Source organism: Onychostoma macrolepis, chromosome 21, assembly GCF_012432095.1.
Source record: "Onychostoma macrolepis isolate SWU-2019 chromosome 21, ASM1243209v1, whole genome shotgun sequence".
Taxonomy (NCBI): domain Eukaryota; kingdom Metazoa; phylum Chordata; class Actinopteri; order Cypriniformes; family Cyprinidae; genus Onychostoma; species Onychostoma macrolepis.
Window position 1 is genome coordinate 20,260,303 of NC_081175.1, and position 21,864 is coordinate 20,282,166.

The 21,864-nt window shown below is 36.0% G+C and overlaps 1 protein-coding gene across 2 annotated transcripts in view; it reads left to right on the forward strand.

Annotated features, from left to right (window-relative positions):
• Positions 1–595: 595 nt before the first annotated feature.
• Positions 596–21,864, forward strand: part of mmp17a (matrix metallopeptidase 17a) — a 74,499-nt gene continuing 53,230 nt past the window's right edge. Inside the window, exon 1 of one of the 2 annotated variants that reach the window (XM_058758895.1) lies at positions 596–1,119. In XM_058758895.1, coding sequence (XP_058614878.1) covers positions 979–1,119 — 141 coding nt within the window. In that variant the 5' untranslated portion in view covers positions 596–978. The other variant, XM_058758897.1, reaches the window with a different exon arrangement.

The window sequence follows — 21,864 nt, forward strand, 5'->3', positions numbered from 1 at the left end:
TGCAGAACACAAAAGAATATATTTTCAAAGAATGTTGATAATCAAAGGTTGGTAGGCTATGAAAATTTTGGTTACCAATGTAAAGACATACATTTCTCAAAATATCTTCTTAAAACCCATTTAATATACTTGCTTGTGTTTTTAATTTTTATTTATTTATTGGTTTCTTAAGATAAATAGCTGTTGTAGGACTCCACTGACCTCTCCAGACTGACAACATGTAGAAGTTTAATCCATCCATTCTCCAACCGCTTGTCCTTTGTAGGTTCATGGGTAGAAATTATAAGTTAATTTCATAATCTTAAAACAGTAAAAGAGCATGCTAATTGTTTGGCGCTCATAACCTAATTACTATTCATGAGTACGCTTTCGCATTCAGTGACGTCAAAACTAGAACATAACTTTTTAAACCAAAGTGTCATTTTATAAAATGATTTATTGATTTTCTTCAGTATAATTTTAATATAATTTAAAAGTAAACTTGTAGCGAAAATAAAAACTCACAGGTCTCAGCTGGAGGACAGTGCCCCCGCAGAGCCCCCCTCCCATCTGGGAAGTATACAAGTTCTCCTCGCGTTTTCCGCGCATCAGTCCGCTGCGTTCGGCGCTGAGCGCGGCACCTCTTCTCTGACAGCACATGCACTGATCTCAAAGGGCTTCGGAATAGGACTGAACGAAGACGTTTGACTTTTGGTCTTTTGGGAGTGAATGCGTACACGGTTCATCTTCAGGCTCCTTTGGTAAATCGTGATGCCCACAGTGAATGACATTTCGTTTGGAGACATCCCTGAGGAAATTAATTGTCCTGTATTGTGTTGTATGTGATGTGTTTCACGTGTCTGCGCACCACAGTGAGGTAGTTTGACTGACACGTGTTCCCACGGACCGTTAAATGCCCGGGATCCGGCTTTGGGTGATCTATACGGTGGATGCGGCGGAAAGAAAGACCGTTCTGTGATCACCGGGAGCGGGGACAATATGAAGTCTCTCAGAAAGTGGAATTCCGCCCGGACCATTTGGATTATTTACCCAGAGATGATTCTTTTTCCAGTTCTTTGGTTTTTATCTCAAACTCGGGCGGCCCCGTCTATAACAGCCGAGCAGATGGATATGGGGGTGGTAGGTGCTCTCTCAAGCCTATCTTCCGACTAATAATTATCGTTTAGGGAAAAGGCGTGAAAGAAAGACCTGTGGCCTGTGGGTAGCCTATAGATAATTACACGTAGGCTATTAGACACGTCTATGGAATCGAAAATGTATTCGGACTTACACTCCCACTCGTCTGCGTCTACACACGTATCGGAATTATTTCATTTATGTCTTCACAGAAGTCAAGTTTCACCGCGACGATTCAGCAGAAGCAAATCGTGCGCGAGAGTGTTAAAGAAATAGTTCAGCCAAAAATGAAACCATGTCATCGTTTACTCACCATCATTTTGTTCCAAACCTGTGTTGACTTTCTGTCACACAGAGAAGGCTGGCGGTCTCAGTCACCATCCACTGCATTTTCACTGCAAGAAAGAAATTAATAATAATTTGGAATAATATGAGAGTGAGCAGCCTAAATGATGGCAGAGTGGGTGAACTATTTATTTAAACATTGAGCCGCTCATTAATAGGCTAATTTACATTCCTTACCCGATTATGTTTGAAGTATAACTTGCAAAAACATCATTCACACATGCAAGTGGGTCGTATTTTTGCAGAACGTCGTTTATTTAGTTTGACCTGTTTACGCTAGAGTCGCTTTGTCAGTATATGCTAAAATTTATATGGCCAGATGCCGGACTGTAACGCATTATTAGTGTTTGTCTGTAACTGGAAACATAATCAACCTCTTCTCAGGTACTTTCCCCCTCAGACTCACTTTCATGCTGCGCGCGGATTCAGAAATTACATTTTCATGACATCTGTTCGTTTGAAAGAAAATTTGGCCGTAGAAATGTTCGTTTATTGAGTAGGATTTGTTGGCTGAGAATTTGTTCATTGCTCAAACTAAGTTGTTAAAGTATTTATTTGTGCGTTTCACACTGGCATTTTCTTCAGAAATGTCAAATCATGGTAGCAAAGATAAGGGCACTGACAACAACAAAACCGCAAAAGTTGCTTACTCAACTTTAGTTGCATTCAATCAACCCTTCAACTTTTTCATTCTTTTATATATTCATCATTTAAACAGGCGTCGTGCAATTGTTTTGTTTGTTGAGGATGCACTTGGCTCACTTTGTAGCCTACCCTAGGTAAGAATTATTTTTTATTTTTTATTATTTTATTTTTTTTAACAACTAAGAAGTTTTGTGAATGATGGATTAGTCTAGTGATACAGTTTTTCATTTTGGTTGAACCAAGCAATGCAATGTTACTTGACAGAGTTTTCTGAAGTTCCTAAAATACACTATGCTTAAAAATCCCAGGTATCCCATGTCCCCTCACTTTGAATGGGCATAAGGTTGTGATCTGGCATTCATATTTGTGTGTTTATTTCACTTGGCCATATACATCAGCAACAAAAGCATGTCATTTCAGTTAAGAAGAGTACTCCAATACTCACTTGATAAGTTGTTCTGTTGTATATTTGATTTTAGCTTCAAAGAAATGGATTTTTCTAATCAATATTCTTTTATCTTTTATATCCAGTAAGTTTCAAAGAAGTGTTCATAAAGTACTATATGTGTATTGATCACTTTCGGTCAGATATTCCCTTACTTAAATAACCTCTTGTAGTAGAAACTTTTAGCAGCGTCCAATCAGTTTTTCATTTAAACTCTCAAATGAATGGCAGCATGTTTAAAGGCTCCGTATTTCTTAATGACCCTCACAAATCTAATCTTGCGCTATTGAGCAGTTGATCCACGCATATAATGAGGCTGTTGACGTCTGTCAGCATGTGACACTGCATGTCATCAAACCTCTGATCATTAAACGTGGCATAGACGCTCTGGAAAGGATCTCTGATGGGTTACAGCTCTCTGTGACAGCAGCTGATAATAACATGACACACACTTCTTTCAGATTACATCTCCAGCAGCGTCCGTATGACTGTGGACGACAGTGCCGCTGTTGTTGTTAACTTTGCACCCCAGACCACTCATGCTTGAATGAAGACTTAGGGCGTCGTGTCCACCTCCTGGGAGGTTGGCTATTGCTTTGCGGGCTGATGGCACAGCAACACTTGACAGGCACAGACGATGCTTTTAGAGATCTAAAAGCTACGGGTGATGGCACAGATGGTGGGGTATTGCTGGGCTGGGGTGTTAAGTAAGGGCGTCGTGATGGAGCAGATGGGCATGTGGCATGATGATTGGTTTTAAGACTGTTGCTCAGACTGCACAGAATGGGACAAGTCAGCACAATAATGATTACAAACCCCATGCGACACAGTGGATCTCCTCAGCATCCCTCCACCTGAACAATGCATCTGAATATAACAATTAACGTCTCATTCACTAATAACTGCTTGCATTGTTTCTCCTGCACAGGAGACCATAAAAAAAATTCCATCAATAATAAACAACATGTTCCTAAGCACATAAGTTTGTTCTTAATGTCTTTCTAATGTCAGTGAATTTAGAGTATTCTTAATGACCAGTCACATGCCCAAGGTTTGTCATTTGCATAAAACACACCCAAACCAGCTCCATATAAGGACTTTCCACACAATCTTTACTTTATAGCCTTTTATTGTCTGCAAAATGCACAGCGAGATACTGAGGTTGTGTGCCATCCTCAAAATGCTTTTGGTGAACCATGATTTGTTTGTTACAACATAGATATCATGCACAAGTTGAGAATGAGACCCATTGATTTTAAAATAATGATACAGGTTCAAGATCTTTTATTTTCATAGTTTTGCAGTTTTTTAATTAAAAATCAGTGTATTTTAATGAATAAAAGGCACTACAATGATATGTGTGTGTTCCAATTGTCATTACTGTAATGCATTTGATATTGTCTTATTATTTTAATAATTATTTTGATTATCATAATTTACATTTCATTACTATAATAGTCATGATACAGATTAAAAACTGTACTTTTTTTCTAATAGTTTTTAGAATTTTGCCAATTTATTAAAGACTCAACAAATTCTACCATGAATAAATACTTCAATATTTTAATAAAAAATAGTTTTTACATTTTTTATCTTCTCCAGTAATCGGAGGGTAATAATAACAATTCCACATTGTAAAAAGTGGCCTAGATTTTATTTATAGATGTAATTGTTTTGGTGCCTTTTTTTGTATAATGTGACCGCTTTTAGTGAGACTAACTGAAATAGGTAAAACCATTCTGTTGTAGTGTGAATGGAAAATTCACCTTGCTTTTTTTATTCCGCATTACGTTGCATTCTGTTTTGAAATCCTCTGAGTCAAACTGTAATGTCTTTAATGAGAGCACCAGCTGGACCCATCAACAGATGCATGCAGCAGTGCATGGGCTCCACTGCCCACCACCCTCACCCATGCTGTACTCATTATAGTACACACCACATATTAGCTCACAAGCCCAGAGTGACACATCCTCAACTGAGCCAAAGAGAGTCAGCCACCTCTACTGTCATGAGCCTGTCCATCATTCACAATGTCAAATTGACCAATATGTGCTCACTCACTGGCTCTCACTTCTAATTACCCAGAAAGACTTCAGCATGAGTGAGGCGGACCTGCAATTGACATCCAAAGCAAGGTGGCCCAAAGCCAGCGCAGACCCACAGCAGAGTAATCAAGAGAAAGGGATGAATGTAAGAGCACAGCCTTGGAGACTAAAAGGGGCCACAGCATTTAGAGAACTGGTTAACATTAAATCAATAGCATTTCTCTTTGGCTAAGATAGACCTGTCTCTGGAATAATGTACTGTGGATTGATTTGCAGCTGCAGTAGATCAGGTGATCTATTTTTCAGGGGAAAACTCCCATTAGTTGTACCTGTCAGTCGGAATTGGCTCCATTTTGCATTTCCTTACTGCTCAGACAGATAACAATGCAACTGGGTGTAGTAACTATTCTGGTGCTGGGTGGGCTTGTAGTTTGGTGCATGTCCTACTTTCGGCTGTCGTTCTGGATTCTGGTGACCTCTAGTCCATTGCCAGGCATCTGGAGTTTGGGATTTGGGACGAGGAGATTATTTCAGGAACGAGGTCTGTGGAGAGGTGGCGGAGGTGTGGATGAGAATAGATTTGGCACAGTGAGGCAGCAGAGTAATATGTGTCGAATTATGCACCTGCTAAATCTGCATGCCTATAGTCATATTTTTGAATGTCTATTAGGCTGCCTAATTAGATTCTCTCACAACCTGGAAGTTACCGTGCACAACTTCCAGGAATCAGGTTTAAAATTTTGGGAGTCAGAGTCACTGCCCAGCAACAATATTGGTGTATCTTTGTCCCAAGCTATCACACTGTTTTTGATTGTGTCCAGCCCAGAGTGGAGAAAAGCACTAGGGAGGAATAGAAAAGGATGTAGGCTTATCACTCTCTTCTCACTCGTATATTATAACCCATTCGAAAGAATCCCTGGATGGTGTCTGTAGATATATAGAGTGTCAGAAAGTCAGACCTCAGATGCTGTTTCTCATTGGCACCCAGTGCAGCTCATCTCTCGGAGACAAGTATATTTTAGGGCTTTTGCTGCTTTCTGACCCTGTAGACTATCTAGATGACATGAGCAGATTGTTGATGCAGGGTCAGGCACATGGTTAGCGTTCTGTAATATGAACCATGTCTTGTGTCAAACATGTCTTTGGTGAAAACTTGTATACATTGTTCTTTTGTCATTACTGACACTTGCATTTGAACAGGGGAATAGCAACCATAAGCAACCATATTAATTCACTTTTGGGGGCAAAAAAATTCTCTTATATACATACATACATATATTTATTTTTTATATGTGCTTAGAAAAAAGTGCTTAGTAATTTTATATAATAAATTATATATCTATATCTATCTATCTATCTATATAAAATGCAAAAATCATGAATCATGAAAATCACTGGAAAATGTAATTCATTGGTCAAAAAGTGTTTGGAACCTTGAAGATACATTTGAAATGTATCCTCTATGATTTTCTGCCTCACACAATGTATGTAAATTAAAGTGTGCTAGCATTTTGTTTAACATGTACACTGACAAAAGAAACACCTAAAATAGCTAGTCCTCTGTGCACAGTAATGATGTATTTTTGGTATGGGCCCTATGAACATTACAGGCCAGGGTAGTGATTATACTGAAAGCCTCAATGGATAAACCTCAGGAAACACAGTGCCCTGTAATAAGTCAAATGCATGAGCGAATGAAAAGAGCAGGACCCTATGCCAGCAGCTAGCTCTGAGTACTACCAGATCAAACTGTGGTAAAGGAAGAAGGAAGGATGTAGTGTAGCTGCACGCAATATTACGAGCTTTCCATTGGATCACACAACGATTTCAGCACTTCAGAACCAAGGCTGTTCAAGTACAAATTACTAAAGAAAACTCTAAATTAACTCCATGTGCACCCTTGGTCTTATTTTAGCTCAGGGGTACCCCTATCTTCCCCAGGCAGGCTGAGATCAAGGATGTCTTTGCCATGGCTGTCCAAACAACCGGCTGGGTCTTATAATTACGGTGGTTTTGTGTTGGTTTGGCGTACTCCTTCGCAGCTTAAAATAAACCACGCTGAAACAGGCAACGATGAAGCACCAATAAAAGAAAGCCCCAGCAACTGCAAAGCTTGTCTTAAATTGCTTGCAGAATTGCTGTAAAGCAACACCCCCCCCCCTTATTTAATTTAACTGCCATCCCCACCATAAACATGCCGACAAAAGGCCAAGTGATTTTAAAATGCACCCTGTAGATTTTGATGACAACCCCATTATGGCCTGTAAGTCTGTTCATTTTCCAGGTCTTCAGAGGCACGCAGCAGGTGCTTCTGTGGTTTGTCTCTCATTTGCATTTTTTTCACTTTCTAACGAGATGACAGAGCAAGAACGGAGAAGGTTGGAAGAAAGGCCTTCTCGGATGCAGAGTGCCAGAGAAATAATTTTGCTAGAGTGAAGGCTTTTGATATGTGCAAATAAAAAAAAAAAAAGATTCAAGATGTTGTAAGGTTTAAATGACACGGCTCCTTCCACTTCTGGTCCCCATGAGAAAGGCAGAGAGAATAAAGGTATGTTTGAGCCAGTAAAACCTGTAGATTTAGACAGATTCAAGATGCATGATGACGCCATGGTCAAATAGATAAAAGGCAGTCTAATAAGGTATTCATTCTTTCACCATAAATTGATGGCTTGCCACAGCATTAGATTTGTTCTGCAGTTAAAAGCAAAATATCAGCATTGTTAGATTTAATAAATGAAGCTTTCATTAAAATTACCTCATGAATACACATATTTTCATAGAGCCACTGAGTTAGGGTGCCAGCACACGATGATTTATTGATTTCAATTGGGATGGCATGTCACAAGAACGTAGAGGAAAAATGCAAGGGTTTGTGAAAGTGACACTCTCTCATGCAACCCAAAGGTATAGAGTGTATACGAGTCAACAAGGTTTTCGGCAGGGCTTTCCATTGAAAAGATTAGACTTAGTTAATTAAACTGGACTTTATATCAGTACTGTCAATTTTATGTCAGTGCCGGGTGGTGAAATAAGCAGCAAGGCTTGATCCTTCATCAGTGTGCCCTTGGCAAGGCTCTTAACCTCAGAGAGCTTTAATTGTACTGTACAGTCTTTTATGATAAAAGCTATAACTCATTTACTGCTTAACCTTAATTATTTGAACAGCCATGTTGAATGCATGCATGTTATATAAAAATGATCACCTTCAAATATCTTTTGTTACGACCTTTTTTGTTGAATTTACTTGAATCCAGTGAGTACAATTTAATGAAAGTGTGGCCAAAATACTTGTAGGGAACCATTTGACATGGCATTTTGATGGAAATCTAACATCTAATATTTTTGAGTGCACGGTGAAGGATTAAATTGCTATAGAGCATAACAGCGACTGACCACTTTTTAAGCGGCCTTGGTTTCCGTATTTTTTGTTGTTGTTGTCACATTCATTTTCATAAACATTTAAGAAAAAAAAGAAAAGAGATGCATTCCAATAAAGTATTCTAAGCCATGAACTGAACAAACACACTCCGAGATGAATCACGGCAGTACAGATTTGGTTTTACAGAAAGGTATTTAAAGTTTATTAGTAAATATTTTAGATAGTTAGAGAATGTAGGTAGGCTGAAGTATCATTTGCAATGCAAACAATGTGGGAGTTCAGCTATTAAACAAAAATGTTGATAAAGTGAAGTTTCTTCAGCACTATATATTATTACTATATCTCAGAATTTATGATACGTTTGTTTTTAAAGGTTTGCATGTTGCTTTTAAAAAAATCAGTTTTTCTTTTAAAAAATTGAATGGGGTCCCTATAGCGTTGTGTTCTAGTGAGATATTAGTCATAATATTGCTGAAATGCTCCAAAGTCTTTAGCTATTTTAACAGAGGCATTATCTGGAACATTATAGATAGTTTACCCAAAAATGATATTTTTGTTGTTTATGCATCTTCACATTGTTCCAAACAGGAATAACTTAATTTATTCTGTGGAACATAAAATAAGATGTTTTAAAAAATGTTTCAGCTGGTTTTGTCCATAGAAAGGCAGTGGGGAACAAAACAACATTGGACCCCACTTAAAAATGACAGAATAAAAGGCACTGGCAGCGGTGAAATATTGGTTTAACAGTGCATTCATGATTTTCATGGCACAATAACTCCAGAAGTGCTAAGGACAATATATGAAGCTGTTTGGCCCTTGGTCGACCTTTCCACTGTGTTTGATATGGGGAATGGGGGACTGCTGTTGGGGTTCTGCTGAAACTTTGTTGTTTCTGAGTTCAATGATGAGTCAGTTGTAGATGCGTCAGGACTGCATGCTGGCTTCAAGCTTTCAAGCCATTTTCAGGTAAATGATCTCTACAAAGATCAGCTGAAAAAAAAAGTGTAGAATAAATCCAGCATATGTCCAAAAATATGGCTGACGCCTACATCATCTAGCAACAGTTTTGCCATGATGGTATACAGATGGTGGAGGTACTGAAGAGACAGAAACGATTCAGGAGGCATATGTCTAAGTCTGCCCCTGCTAGCCAATTACACTTGAATCATTTGTCATGAAATTTTCATGTTTCAAAAGAAATGATGCAATCCCTACAGAGCCCACCAATGAATTTAGAGGTAGAATCGTTATTGGATATGATTCAGCTCCATTAGTAGGAAGCAAATCATCACATTCTTCTGTTTGTTTGTTTATCAGGAGCCTCTCGTGGCTGTTCTGAACTTTTTGGACTACTTATTTGTCATGTTAATGTCTTGGAGTTGCTAAAAACAGGGCCTTTAGGCAATTTTTTCAGATAATTTCTTGTCTCACTTGGATTGGTGTGATGAGTAGTTGGGTCAATGGAGCTGTCTGGAGAGAAAAATAGCAGTTTTAAGTGTGCTTTTATGATAATTTCTGTTCTTAGCATCTCGGGGAGATGAAATACAGAACACAAAGCACCAAATAAAAACTGCAGTTCACAGCCACCAAGCTAAGGTGAATATCTTACCTCTTTTTGGGACGTAACAAAGCCAAGTGCACACTAAAAGACTAAGTGTCTTGTTGATGTGTTTTTCCCCCCAGTTCTTTGTAATTCAGTGCAAAACAAAGCAAAGTCCTTCCTCTCTGTTTTCATTGACATATTGTCATGAATAGTCTCCTATTGCTTTGTGTAATAATTTGTTTGAGGAGCTAATTAGGAAGACAAAAATCTTGTAATTGGCATATGTAGTCTGGGATTAGTTGTATAGTGTGTTCAACAGATAAAGTAATAAATATTATTACTGGTATTAGGGGGCAAGACATTGTCATTCTAGAAAGCATCTGATTGGGCAAAAATCTGTGTAGTGCAACATGAGTCATCAATATTATGTTCCATTTTACCAGAAGAAAAAGTCAGTAATTTTAAATATGTAATTTTGAACAGTAATTTTATATATCTGCTGTTAGTTTAGCATATAGATGGCCTTGAACTGAATGAAAGAATGGAATGAAAGCTGCAGAGTTTCAGTACTAATGTATTACTCACGCTACAGAAATCTATCCAGTGAACTGCAAGTTATAAGAAAGAGTCGGTCAAGGCAATATCAAAGCACGGCAGAAGCTGTATGTTCGATGCTTCAGCAGACAACATCTATTTTCTCCACCTTTTCTCATTTGTGGAGGTCAGAAATCTTCTGGAAGTGATGTGTGTGTAGTGCTCAATGACAGTTTTATTGCTCTTTGTGCCCATTCGGTTTTACAGATAAGTATAAAACAAACCCTTTGGTTTGTTGATAGTTATCTTTGTAAATATTAGAGGATAACTCAATGCCACTACAGTACACTACAGTACAGATAAAAGCTGAATCTGAAGACACAAGGAGACTGAGACTAGATGATAACTAGATGACTAGATGATTTTGAATTAAATGTGTTTTCTCGATTGGAAATGTATTTTTATTGCATTCCCAAACCTATAATTACTACATTGCTTTCATAAACTTGTCAGCTTACATGTTTTTGTTTTGTTTTTGCAACTTCATAACTTGCAATGATACTTTATTATCTCACAATTGCAATTTTATGACTCACAGTTGGGACTATTTCTCAGAATTGCTATATTATTTCTCTAAATTGTGACTATAGCTCTCTTTATATCAGCATTACTTCCCCCGATTGCAACTTTATTTCTTCATATTTACTTGTTATCTTAGAATGTAATTTATTTTAGAATGTGACTTCTTTTTTTACAGGCAGGAACAGACTTCCATACTGTAGACATGTGCAGAAATTGACTTTTTAAAAATCGACTTATCCTGAGAAGTATTCACTGAAGTAAGAAATGTGACAGCTAGCCTACTGGATACAAGGCTCTGAAAACAATCAAATAGAATTTTGCCCTTTCCTATGTTTTGTAGATGTTGATGTATTTGTTGACATTTAAACGTCGTAATGTCTTGAATTGTAAAGTCACAGACTCCTGTTTTAATTTTCAATTTTTCATTACCTAACGGAACCTTTGGGGGCTCTTGGTAATTTCATAAACTGATTTTACTATACAGTTGACCTTCTGTGGTCGGGACTCATTTGCTTGACAAAAGCGACATTAGAGAGTGCGTTACTTTTCAGGGTGGCATTTTCATTCATCACCTGTGCGCTTCTGTTCTGCACATTTATCTGCTTGAAAGCGAACATCTGTGGTTATGCTTTGTTGAAGTGCCCTGCAGCGAGGCCCAATGCTGACGTCACAGGACTCATGAGTCTGGCCCCAGAAAAGATAGGAATTATGAGCTAATTAGCAGTTGTTAGTAGCTCAGGGCCTTGGGATGATTTGTAGCAAGAGAATGGATGAGACTTCTTCTTTTGTTGTGGCCTCTCTAATGATATGACGGACCTTCCCTGATCACACAGGCTCATCCACATCCACTCGCCCCCGTTCCGCTGCACGATATACAGAGGAAATAGACATCTAATTTCATCTGGTTCAGAGCGTCTTGCAAGAATTGATTCACTGATTCTGACAAGGACACAAAAGCTATTTTTACGCCTTCCTAACTGAGTCACTTTATTCAGCTGTGTATGTATGTTTGTTTGGGATAAGCTGAGATATTATTACAAGAACGCGAAAGCAGTCAATTGTCTACTTTCAGATTGCCTCTCAATTCCCCCAAGACTGATTTAGCAGTGCGGGAATGTTCTCGTACAATTCTTCCAAAATTTATTTCTGTGAGTTATCCAAGTAAAAGTAAAAGCTCCCTTGGTTGATGGGGAGCAAACAAGTAAGAAAACATGATGTCTTATTACATTGTGCATTCAGTGTTTATCAAACAGTGACATTTGTCAGTCTAACACAGAAAACAGCATGCGCATGGAAAGTTGAAGTTGACTGCAACTTGCGTTTGTTCATTTCTATGAATACACATATTCTCCTGTCAACACTCAGCCCCAGTTGCCACCATTCCTCAGGTCTGTCTCAGACAGAACGTTTCCAGGCTCTGTATATATACTGTATGTGTATGTGTGTGCGCGAGTGCATTAATATCCATCACATTGATATGTATGACCGCGACAGCTGCTCTAGAATCATGTTGGTAACTCACAGATAGAACCGAAGCAAAAGGCTTTTCATAAAGTGTTTTAAATCTTTGGACCCATTATTTATTTTTAATATTTACCAAAGCAGTTAAGTTATCGAATGTTATATATAATAATAATTTCATAATAGTATAATTCCTATATTATATTAATACTAATTAAATATAGTTTTTAGAACTAAGTATTACTGGAGTAATGGCTGCTGAAAGTTCAGCTTTTCTAACATGGATTTACATAATTTACATAATAAATTGCGATTTAAAGTATATTTAAATAGAAAACAGTCAACAGTATTTCACAGTATTACTATTTTTACTGTATTTCTGATTTAAAAAATAAATAAATAAATAACTGCAGACTTGGTGACCATAACAGACTTCACACCAACCACAAATCTTTGAATGGTAGTGTATGTATGTATATGTATATAATCTCAGTGGTGTGTGGTGGTTACTTACATTTATTTACAGTACTTACATTATGAGAAAAAGAAAAAAGCAATTCTATTTTACATTTTTACAGTACCAATGTAATATTCTATTTATCAAAGTCAAGTATGAATTTCATCAAAATTTTATCAAAGCATTTTATATTTATTCCAAAATAATAACTATAATAAGGCAGTAATAATTTAAAAAATATATTTTATTTGTGAACTTATGTTCAGCTATTCATTTTAATAGTTAACTTTTAACTATTTTTGAATTTTTCAAGTTCATCAAAGTTTGGTAAATATTGGTCACAGACATGGAGATTTACTTTGAATTTCACCACAAACTCCCTACTCACTAAAAGCTCCTGCAGATCAAGTTTTCATGCCATTTTAAGACTTATTTTGACGACATAAAGTGTTTATATCTAAGTGTGTGAATTGTTTACTTACTTTTTTGAATGAGACTTCCCATTAACGCCATTGTATTGTTTATTCAGACTGATTCGCGAACGTGGAAGTTGCACAAACGCACCTCTTGGCGGGATTTATCACATGAACCAATCACAGCCGAACATAAGCAGTCATATCCAATCATATTGCGATGGAGGCATTGCTTCCTCTAACGTGACTTTCCCCCATTACCCCCCACCAAACCCACCGCACACTTTAGGGCCCTAATATATATACATACTGATATTTCATAAAAGATCACAAAAAATTTCAGGAGGTCTGTTAAAATTGAATGGGCTCAGGGGAGGTGAGAGAGATGCGGACTCCCACTATAACTTTACCTGCTGGTGTCGCTGTTGGACAACATTTCTTTAGAAAAATGAGTGATTTATACACTTTTTATAGTTATATTATGTAATACTGGCATTGTTTTCATTGTTGTACTATGATTTTTTGTACTACTTTTGTACTACAGACCCCCCTGAAATACTGATATTTCACAAAAGATCACAAAACATTGCAGCATATTTTGTCCAAATTTTTGACTGAAACTGAAAACAGCAGTAATAGTACATACACCAAAGACTCTACTCTTGTGTTTGAAAAGTTAGATTTGCTGGTTCAATTCTCTGGCGCTTTATTAAGAGCATATTGGAGAGTCTGTCAGGAGGCACTGTGTATCTGTATGACTTTTATGCTCACCGTGCTCTATGTGGAACCATGTAATAAACAATGCTGTCAGTGCTCTGTTCCAGACATATTCTTTCCTCCATTTGTGAGCTTTGGCTAACTGCCATTGCAGACTGGTGACCAAAAGGGATGAAACTTCAAGTGCTTATAAAGACTCGAGCTCACTACGCCACTTACATTTAACTACTGTAATAGAAAATTGTTCCTGGAGTCAGGGTTTGTTTATTTTAAAACCAGTGCCGGCTCTTGTTTACCATTCGCTGCTTCCCATTGGGAAAAAAAATCCTGATCGTGAGCGCACATGAAAAGTGACTACTAGCTGCTTTGATGTGGGATTTCATCACTCCATTCTAACTAAATATTTGATTGAAAATATGTTGTTTGAAACTCCATATACGAGTGATGGAAATACCTTCTTGGCAAATTGTGCCAGAAAAGAAGCAGACAGATCAAATGCTGTTAACTTCAGCAGGGATTTTTACCCAGAAGTACTGAAGTACGTGAGTGAACGTGAGGTGCCCAAGCTTTGCTGAACAATCTCACTCACTCTCTCACATATAAAAGAGGAATAGGAATTAGAGAGAATATGTCAAGTGACAGAAGCAGGAAGCGTGGCGAGGAATACCAAGGAAAATAGGCCTAGCTTATGTAAATGTGCATAGCTTGCTCCGAATGGCTCACACCACTGAATATAAATTCAAATCTTTCAGCAAATGTTGCATTGTGCTTGGTGTTCTCTTTGGGAGAAATGTTAAAAAAAAAAAAAAAATGTTTTTGTTGGCTAAGGTTTTGAAACTCAAACTGCCTCCAGTGACCAATCATTTACAGCTTCTGACAGAAGATCAGGGCCTGAAATTAACTTTTTGCCACACCTAGGTGAGTTGAGAAACTTTAGCTGACATAGTCTTCAGTTCAATTCAGTTCAATTCACGTTTATTTGTGAAGGTTTAGTTACTGGTCATGAAAAGTGTATTTACACTATTCTCTTACAATATATATACTGTATATACAGTCATGTGAAAAAGTTAGGACACCCTATTGAATTCCATGGTTTTTTGTGTCAGGACATAAAAATATATTTGCACCTTGGCTGGTCTTAAAATTTGGAAAATAAAACCTCAGATGAACAACAACACATGACATATTGTCATTATTTATATGTAGACCTACAAGATGAGTTTGTCACTGTCTCACAGTGAAACTGAATCTGGCACAAAAATGTTGTTTCTCATTTATAATAAAAACATTTTTTTTAAATGTATCGTAGATAAACTAATGATTGTAAACCTTCTATTGTGACAAATGTTTGCTTAGAAGTTGTGTAATCTTGATTTAAATTGCTCACACTACCATTCAAAAGTTTGGCGTCAGATTATTTATTTATTTTAAATGAATGAAAAATTTTAATAAGTTTTTTTCAGCTATGGTTCATTAAGTTGACAGTGAAGTGATAGAAAATCTATTCCAAATAAACATTTTAAATTTTCTATTCATCGAGAGAGAGAGAGAGATCTTGAATTTTAAATAATAATACTGCATTTGCTGTATACTTTACTTTTATTTTTTTAATGAAGTTTAAAAAGTTACCACCCACTATACAACTCATTGGCAAGTTTTAATTGTAGACTATTCTGTTTCCTTAGTTCTAGCCCTTTAGCCCAGTAATCCATCTGTGACGTCTCTTTGCTATACAGGTTGACCCCAATTGAGTTGTAAGTGGATCAAATTAACCTGAACCGTTAGCCCGACACAGATGGTGGCAATTTTGAGGATCCAACATATTGATCCCCTCCAAGGGTTTAATGAATCTGCTTGCATGTGTCTACCAGTGGTCTCCACTCAAATGTAATGGAGTGTGACGTCCATTATCCTCTGCTCACTGATGTTTCAGATGAGACAGATTTGACAAATTCTCACTCTCATTCTCTCTCTATTCAGTATTTTTGTTCTCACTTCTGATAATGGTAGTTCTGTTCCAGTATTTGTTACTGGCAGAAAAATCACAAATGAGATGTCTGTCACCACAGAAAAGACTTTTGAGCTGTCCTTTGTTTTGTTTTTTAAAAGGTTACAGTTAATGCTATTACAATTGAAGTGCATATGGCCAAGCAGTGCATTTTCTATAAATGACACAAGTTTTAAATTGTTCATGACAGTGCAGCTCTGGTAAACCTGGTAACTTTCACACAATATGTGTAAAGACACCAGAAATGGGGATGATGCATCTCTAACTATATTTACAGAAGCACTGTTTAAACTCTACCTGCAGGAATTGCGGTGGTAGCGCGTAACCAGAAGCTCATCCACCTAGAAAAGCTGTTCTACAAAAAAATTGGATCATTTAGACAAGTTTACAGGTCAAATAATAATGGGTTTTGCATGAAATATAAATGAAAGTGCTTTAACAAAAATGGAAGCTTCACATTTAGGCTTTTAAACCCTCCAGAATGCTGTCTTGAATAACATCCGTTGGAAGTGCATTACTGTAACTATTCCATCATTCATTCATTCTATATTTAAAGCATTAATAAATCATTATTAGTATTAAATATTATCATTATTATAGTATTAATAATAGTAAATGACTCATATTTTAACTAATGGATGATTCTTCATCATCATCATCATCATCATCATATTAATACTACTACTACTACTAATAGGCTATATTTATTTTAACTAAAGGCTGAATTATTGTTAGTATTAATAATAATAAATTATTTAGTCATTCATTTGTTTGTTTGTTCATTCGTTATGTTTAAAGTATTAATAAATCAGTATTAGTATTAATTAATATCATTAGTATTAATAATAATAAATGACTCATTAGTTGAAATAAATAAATACATATTTAACTAATGACTGTCATAATAATAATAAGAAGAAGAAGAAGAAGAATAGGCTATATTTATTTTAACTAAAGGCTAAATTATTGTTAGTATTAATACTAATAAATGACTCATTATTCATTCATTCATTATGTGTTTAAAGTATTAATAAATCAGTATTAGTATTAATTAAATATTTAACTAGTGGCTGAGTCATAATAATAATAATAATAATAATAATAATAATAATAATAATAATAATAAGCTATATTTATTTTACCTACAGGCTGAATTATTGTTAGTATTAATAATTATAAATTACTCATTAGTTGAAATAAAGAAATAAGTTTTAACTAGTTTTAATAACTTATAATAACAAAAACAACAACAATAATATGATATATTTATTTTAACTAAGGGCTTATGATGATTATTAATATTTATTTATTTTATATAATTTGTAATTATTTTTGATTATTTTAATTATTTAATCAAATCAAATTGAGCTTAGCTCTTTGTGTCAACAATTGTTTCATTTGTATTTATTTTTATTACTCAGATTTGAGGAGAAACATCGAAGACGAAGTTGATACTGTAATTAAGCATAATGAAGCAACTAATATCTCTACTATGCCTGGTGAGCTTTGAAAGAGCCACATCTGAGAAATGCTTGAAGTTGCTTTCAACTTCAGGCGAACTGCAGACAGGCATTCTGTCTACTCAAAGCACAGCTAGTGTTCGGGTGCGGACAGATACTCCCCAGATCTCTAGATCTTCAGCATTGCCAAACACAGGGAATTTAATATTGAAGCGACATAGTACCTTTAAATCATGTGCACGTATATGGGAGATAGCTGAAGTATGGCAGAGATGGAGAAGTTCCTCACTTATTTTCTAAAAGAAATCTCACGCAACCTAACTCCTCTCTGCTGCACATAAAATATATATGAAGCCAAATAAACGGCGCTCATATCAAACACATCCACAACAGTTGCACCCCATTTGAGCAGACAACATGATATAAACCAGTGGAGACGCTCTCTGTGGGTACCGCAGGAGGTTAAAGCAGATGTTTTTGAAATGTATTATTGGCACACATACCCCACTGATTCAACACCTGTGCAGTATTGATCAGTTCAAAGCCTTCTGGCCTTACTGAAAGCCTGCACATCTGAGCCTTTTATATCAGATTGCCCATTTAATTGCATGTCGCTTTATAGGTCTGTCTGTCCAGGGCACTAAACCGGCTGACAGTATGTCTGACGTGTGTAAACAGTTAAATAATGCATTAGCATCCTTTTGTTAGAGATCAGATAATGTAGTTATAATAATCTGCACATTGAGAGAGCTTGCATAGGGCCAGATGGAATTTGCTGACTTTTCTCATATTTTCTGTGATAGTGTTTTATGGGAAATGTGTGGAATTCAGCAAAATGGAGCTGGGAATGCTAAACTCTGGCTGGTAATGAAAATCATAATCAAATTAGCAAAGTATTTGACAAACACATTTGCAAGGATCATTTAAAAGAGATGAATTCTACCCAAAATATCTTTAAGGGTAGACCCCCAGAATAAAGACTGTTATCTAAATTTTATTACAGTAGACAGAATTTCATACATTCATAAAACTTTCTGTCATGCAATATCACATTTTTTCTCCTTTTTATAATGTTATCTGTTGGCCAGTATTGAATAGTCTATTTTACAATTTAGATTAGCATCTAGCACTTAAAGCGAAAAAAATAGATTATGGTAAAGATTTAACATTTTAGGACTCATTTCAAAAGATTATTTATGTTTTTAATAATCTCAGTTAATGATTGATTCCAACCCAGTCTCATGAGAAAACAGTTTTTTTTTTTTTCTTTTTTTTTTTTTTTTATATACACGGGCAGTTCTGCATGAATTTGTTCAATTTGATTCATACAAAAACTGTCACCAATTTTCCACAACATCAACTACTCACTAATTGCCATGAGAGCCTGTTGGTTTATTCATACACATACACTAATGTTTAAGCCTTGACATGAGGATGAATAAATAATGATTTTCATTTTTGGGTGAACTATTTTTCCTAACATTTTGGAAGTGTTTCCTTCCTTGTGTTTTCCTGTGGTGACATTCAGAGACAGTCTAAGGACGACACATGACACTCATTGAAAAATGAATGGGAGAAAGTGCAATGCAGAACATAGCAGCTGCAGGAAAGTTTTTGATTAAAAAAAGCTAATCGTTGGTGAAACCATCATGTGGTCTTTCTTATTCTAGAACATGTGTGTACAGTATGTTAGCTGGACCAATCTTAAAAATGACAGGTTGATATTTTTTAGCCTAATGTGAGCTAGAAGTGGTTAAATAATGGATACATTGGGCTCCAAAAGTCTGAGAGAACATGCATTTGGCATTTTTTCATTACCAATTATATTATCAGCATGACAATTTGAGTGATACATTGAATTGAAAAATTAACATGAATGTCAGAATGTCTTCAATTTGTCCTACTTTTCTTTAATGGCATAAACATTTGAGCTGCATGGACTCTACAAATTTTTTGTGAAACCTGATGATCATGTTCTCCAGCATGATGTGAGATGATCCTAAGAGCATGGAAACAAGAACATCTGACCATCTTCTGGAGTTTAACATGATAATTCAGGTTCTTTATTGGGATCAGTGGCACAATGATGAACTTTTATGGAACCTTTCCATTGCACAAAAGAAGTGGAGAAAGGTTCTTTAGATCATTAACATGTTCTTTGAAGAAAATAAATGGTTTAAGAACTGTTCACTGTAACCATAAATGGTTCTTTGCATCACTTCAAAAACCCACTTTTGGACCTTTACTTTTAAGAGTGTTGTCACTAATTTACTGGATTGGTGACCAGGAATAATGTTATTTCTTTTCTTATTTATTTATTCTAAATCTTTAAACTTTCCAATGCAGATTGAATTATCTCCAGGTTTAAATTAGATTTTAAATCCTATATTTTCAATTTCAGGATGCCACTATATGTTACAGAAATGTCAGCTTGGCAGACAGTTCAGGAGATTTCTTCTTCTACCTTATTTCTGCCACCTAGCCAGTGGATGGATTGGACCGACTTGCTTAAAGGGATTTTGTTGTAGTTAAAGCAATGTGCTATCATACTGTGTTCAGAAAGTGTCAAAATGTTGCCTCCCTCTCAGCTTGAGTTACAACAAAGTCAGAACCCAAGGGGAAGTGTTGAGCTTGTGTACACAGCCGCTGTCATCCACAGATGCAGTACAGATGTGTTGTTTTTCTGTGTTGTTATTGATGCATTGTTCTGTAGATGATTACATAGAGACACAAAAAAAACTTTGTCTGACTTTGTAAAGGACGTCGTTATTCTATCCTTGCCACGCTTGATTAATATATAACTAACATGGCAGGTTGTTAGACACAAGACCTGCGTGTTGGTGTCGTAGGTGGTCTGTGTCTGAGAGATGATTGATCGCGGTCCCTTGATTGTGTATTAAAGCAGTTCTGTTCTGAATGCTTGAAGTTGTTACCATATTGATTTATCTGGCCTGTTTGTTTGTGTTGCCACTATGCTGCCACTCTGAATATGGATGACCAGGGAATGGCAGGCAGCTCAGCTTTATCTCCTTGCCTTTTTTCAAGCCCGCATCTTTCACTTACTCGCTCTCCCTCTCCTAATCTTTCAGCTTCGTCATTGCAGCTCATGAAATTCAGCAAACATTTCAACAGCAAAGTGAATTTCTTCTCTCGTAAGTCTTTGTGTGTTTATGCACTTGGTTGTGTAAAACAGCTCTTGAGCTTACGGTTGGCTCTTGAATTCTGCAAGTGGATAAAATCAGCTTTTTTCGTATGCATTACTTTATTTCTCTTTCACCCTTCCGCTTGTTTACAATCTTCCAATCCTTTCTTGGTAGATTGAACTGGGCATTGTGATAGATGGATGGCTGGGTTTCCATTCTCTGCTTCAGCTGTGACGTTGCCCAAATCCTTCCTGTCCTCTTACCCTCTCGATTATACACTTTCCTTAGTCACTGTGGGACAAGCTAATATGTTTATCTGGATGGAGAAAAGGAGCCAAATCTTTGGTCATGTACAATACCAGTCAAATGTAAGGATACACTTGACTGAATTTAGTTTTTTGTGATATTAAAAATGTTACATGCATTAAATTGTTTTTGTTGACAAATACAATTTGTGCCTACCAATCTATCTATCTAACCTATCTTTTGAAAAGCTTCATTTCATTGTATTTACTTAATTATTTAAAATACAATTCAACTAAAACCACAGTAAATGGTCCAACCTTACTGAATTGTTTATTCCCCGTTGTCCCAAAATAAAATTATTAAAAAACGAAATGTTAAATGAGGATACACTGAACACGGACACATTTTAATACATTTTTAATAAAATCTACAACAATATTGTAAAAATACCTTTTGATAAGTACATTAAATGATAAGTACATTAAAATTTTCTACACAGTAAACCTTACAACATCATGCATTTTAATTCTCATAAGATACACAAAGCTGATGAATTGCACTTTAAACATTAATACATTCACAAACATGCAAAAATATCAAAAACACCATAAAATGTAATAATTTATCTGAGGTTACTTCAACCAGTGTTTAGTGTAATGTCACCTGAATATTACCATTCTCACAAAAGGTACTCTGAGCTCATGAAACTTACACTTCAAATGTTTGCCAAAAAAATAAAATAAAATAATTAAAAATCTCATAAGAGGTACTTTGAACTTTTTAGGATTAGTTCACCTAAAAAATGAAAATTCTGTCATTAATTACCCTCATGTCATTCCACATCTGTAAGACCTTTGTTCATCTTCAGAACACAAATTAAGATATTTTTGATGAGATCTGAGAGCTTTCCGTCCCTCCATAGAAAGCTATGCAGCTTACACATTCAAGGTCCAGAACAGCAGGAAATAAATAAATAAATAACCACCTTATTTACTTATATATTGATCTGCAACCCAATAGGGGAAGCACCACCACACTTTGCATATTATTTTGTAAATAAAATAATAAATAGTTTTTTTCTGCAAACAAAACTCTTGTGTTGCTTTATAAAATTTAGGTTAAACCACTGGACTCACACTGAATACTTTAATGATGTCTTTCCTACTGTTCTGGAACTTGAATGTGTAAGTTGCTAAGCTTCCTATGGAGGGTCAGAGAGCTCTTGGATTTATCAAAAATATCTTAATATGTTTGGGTACGACATGAGGGTGAGTAATTAATGACAATTTCCATTTTTGGTGAACTAACCTTTTACTGTAAAT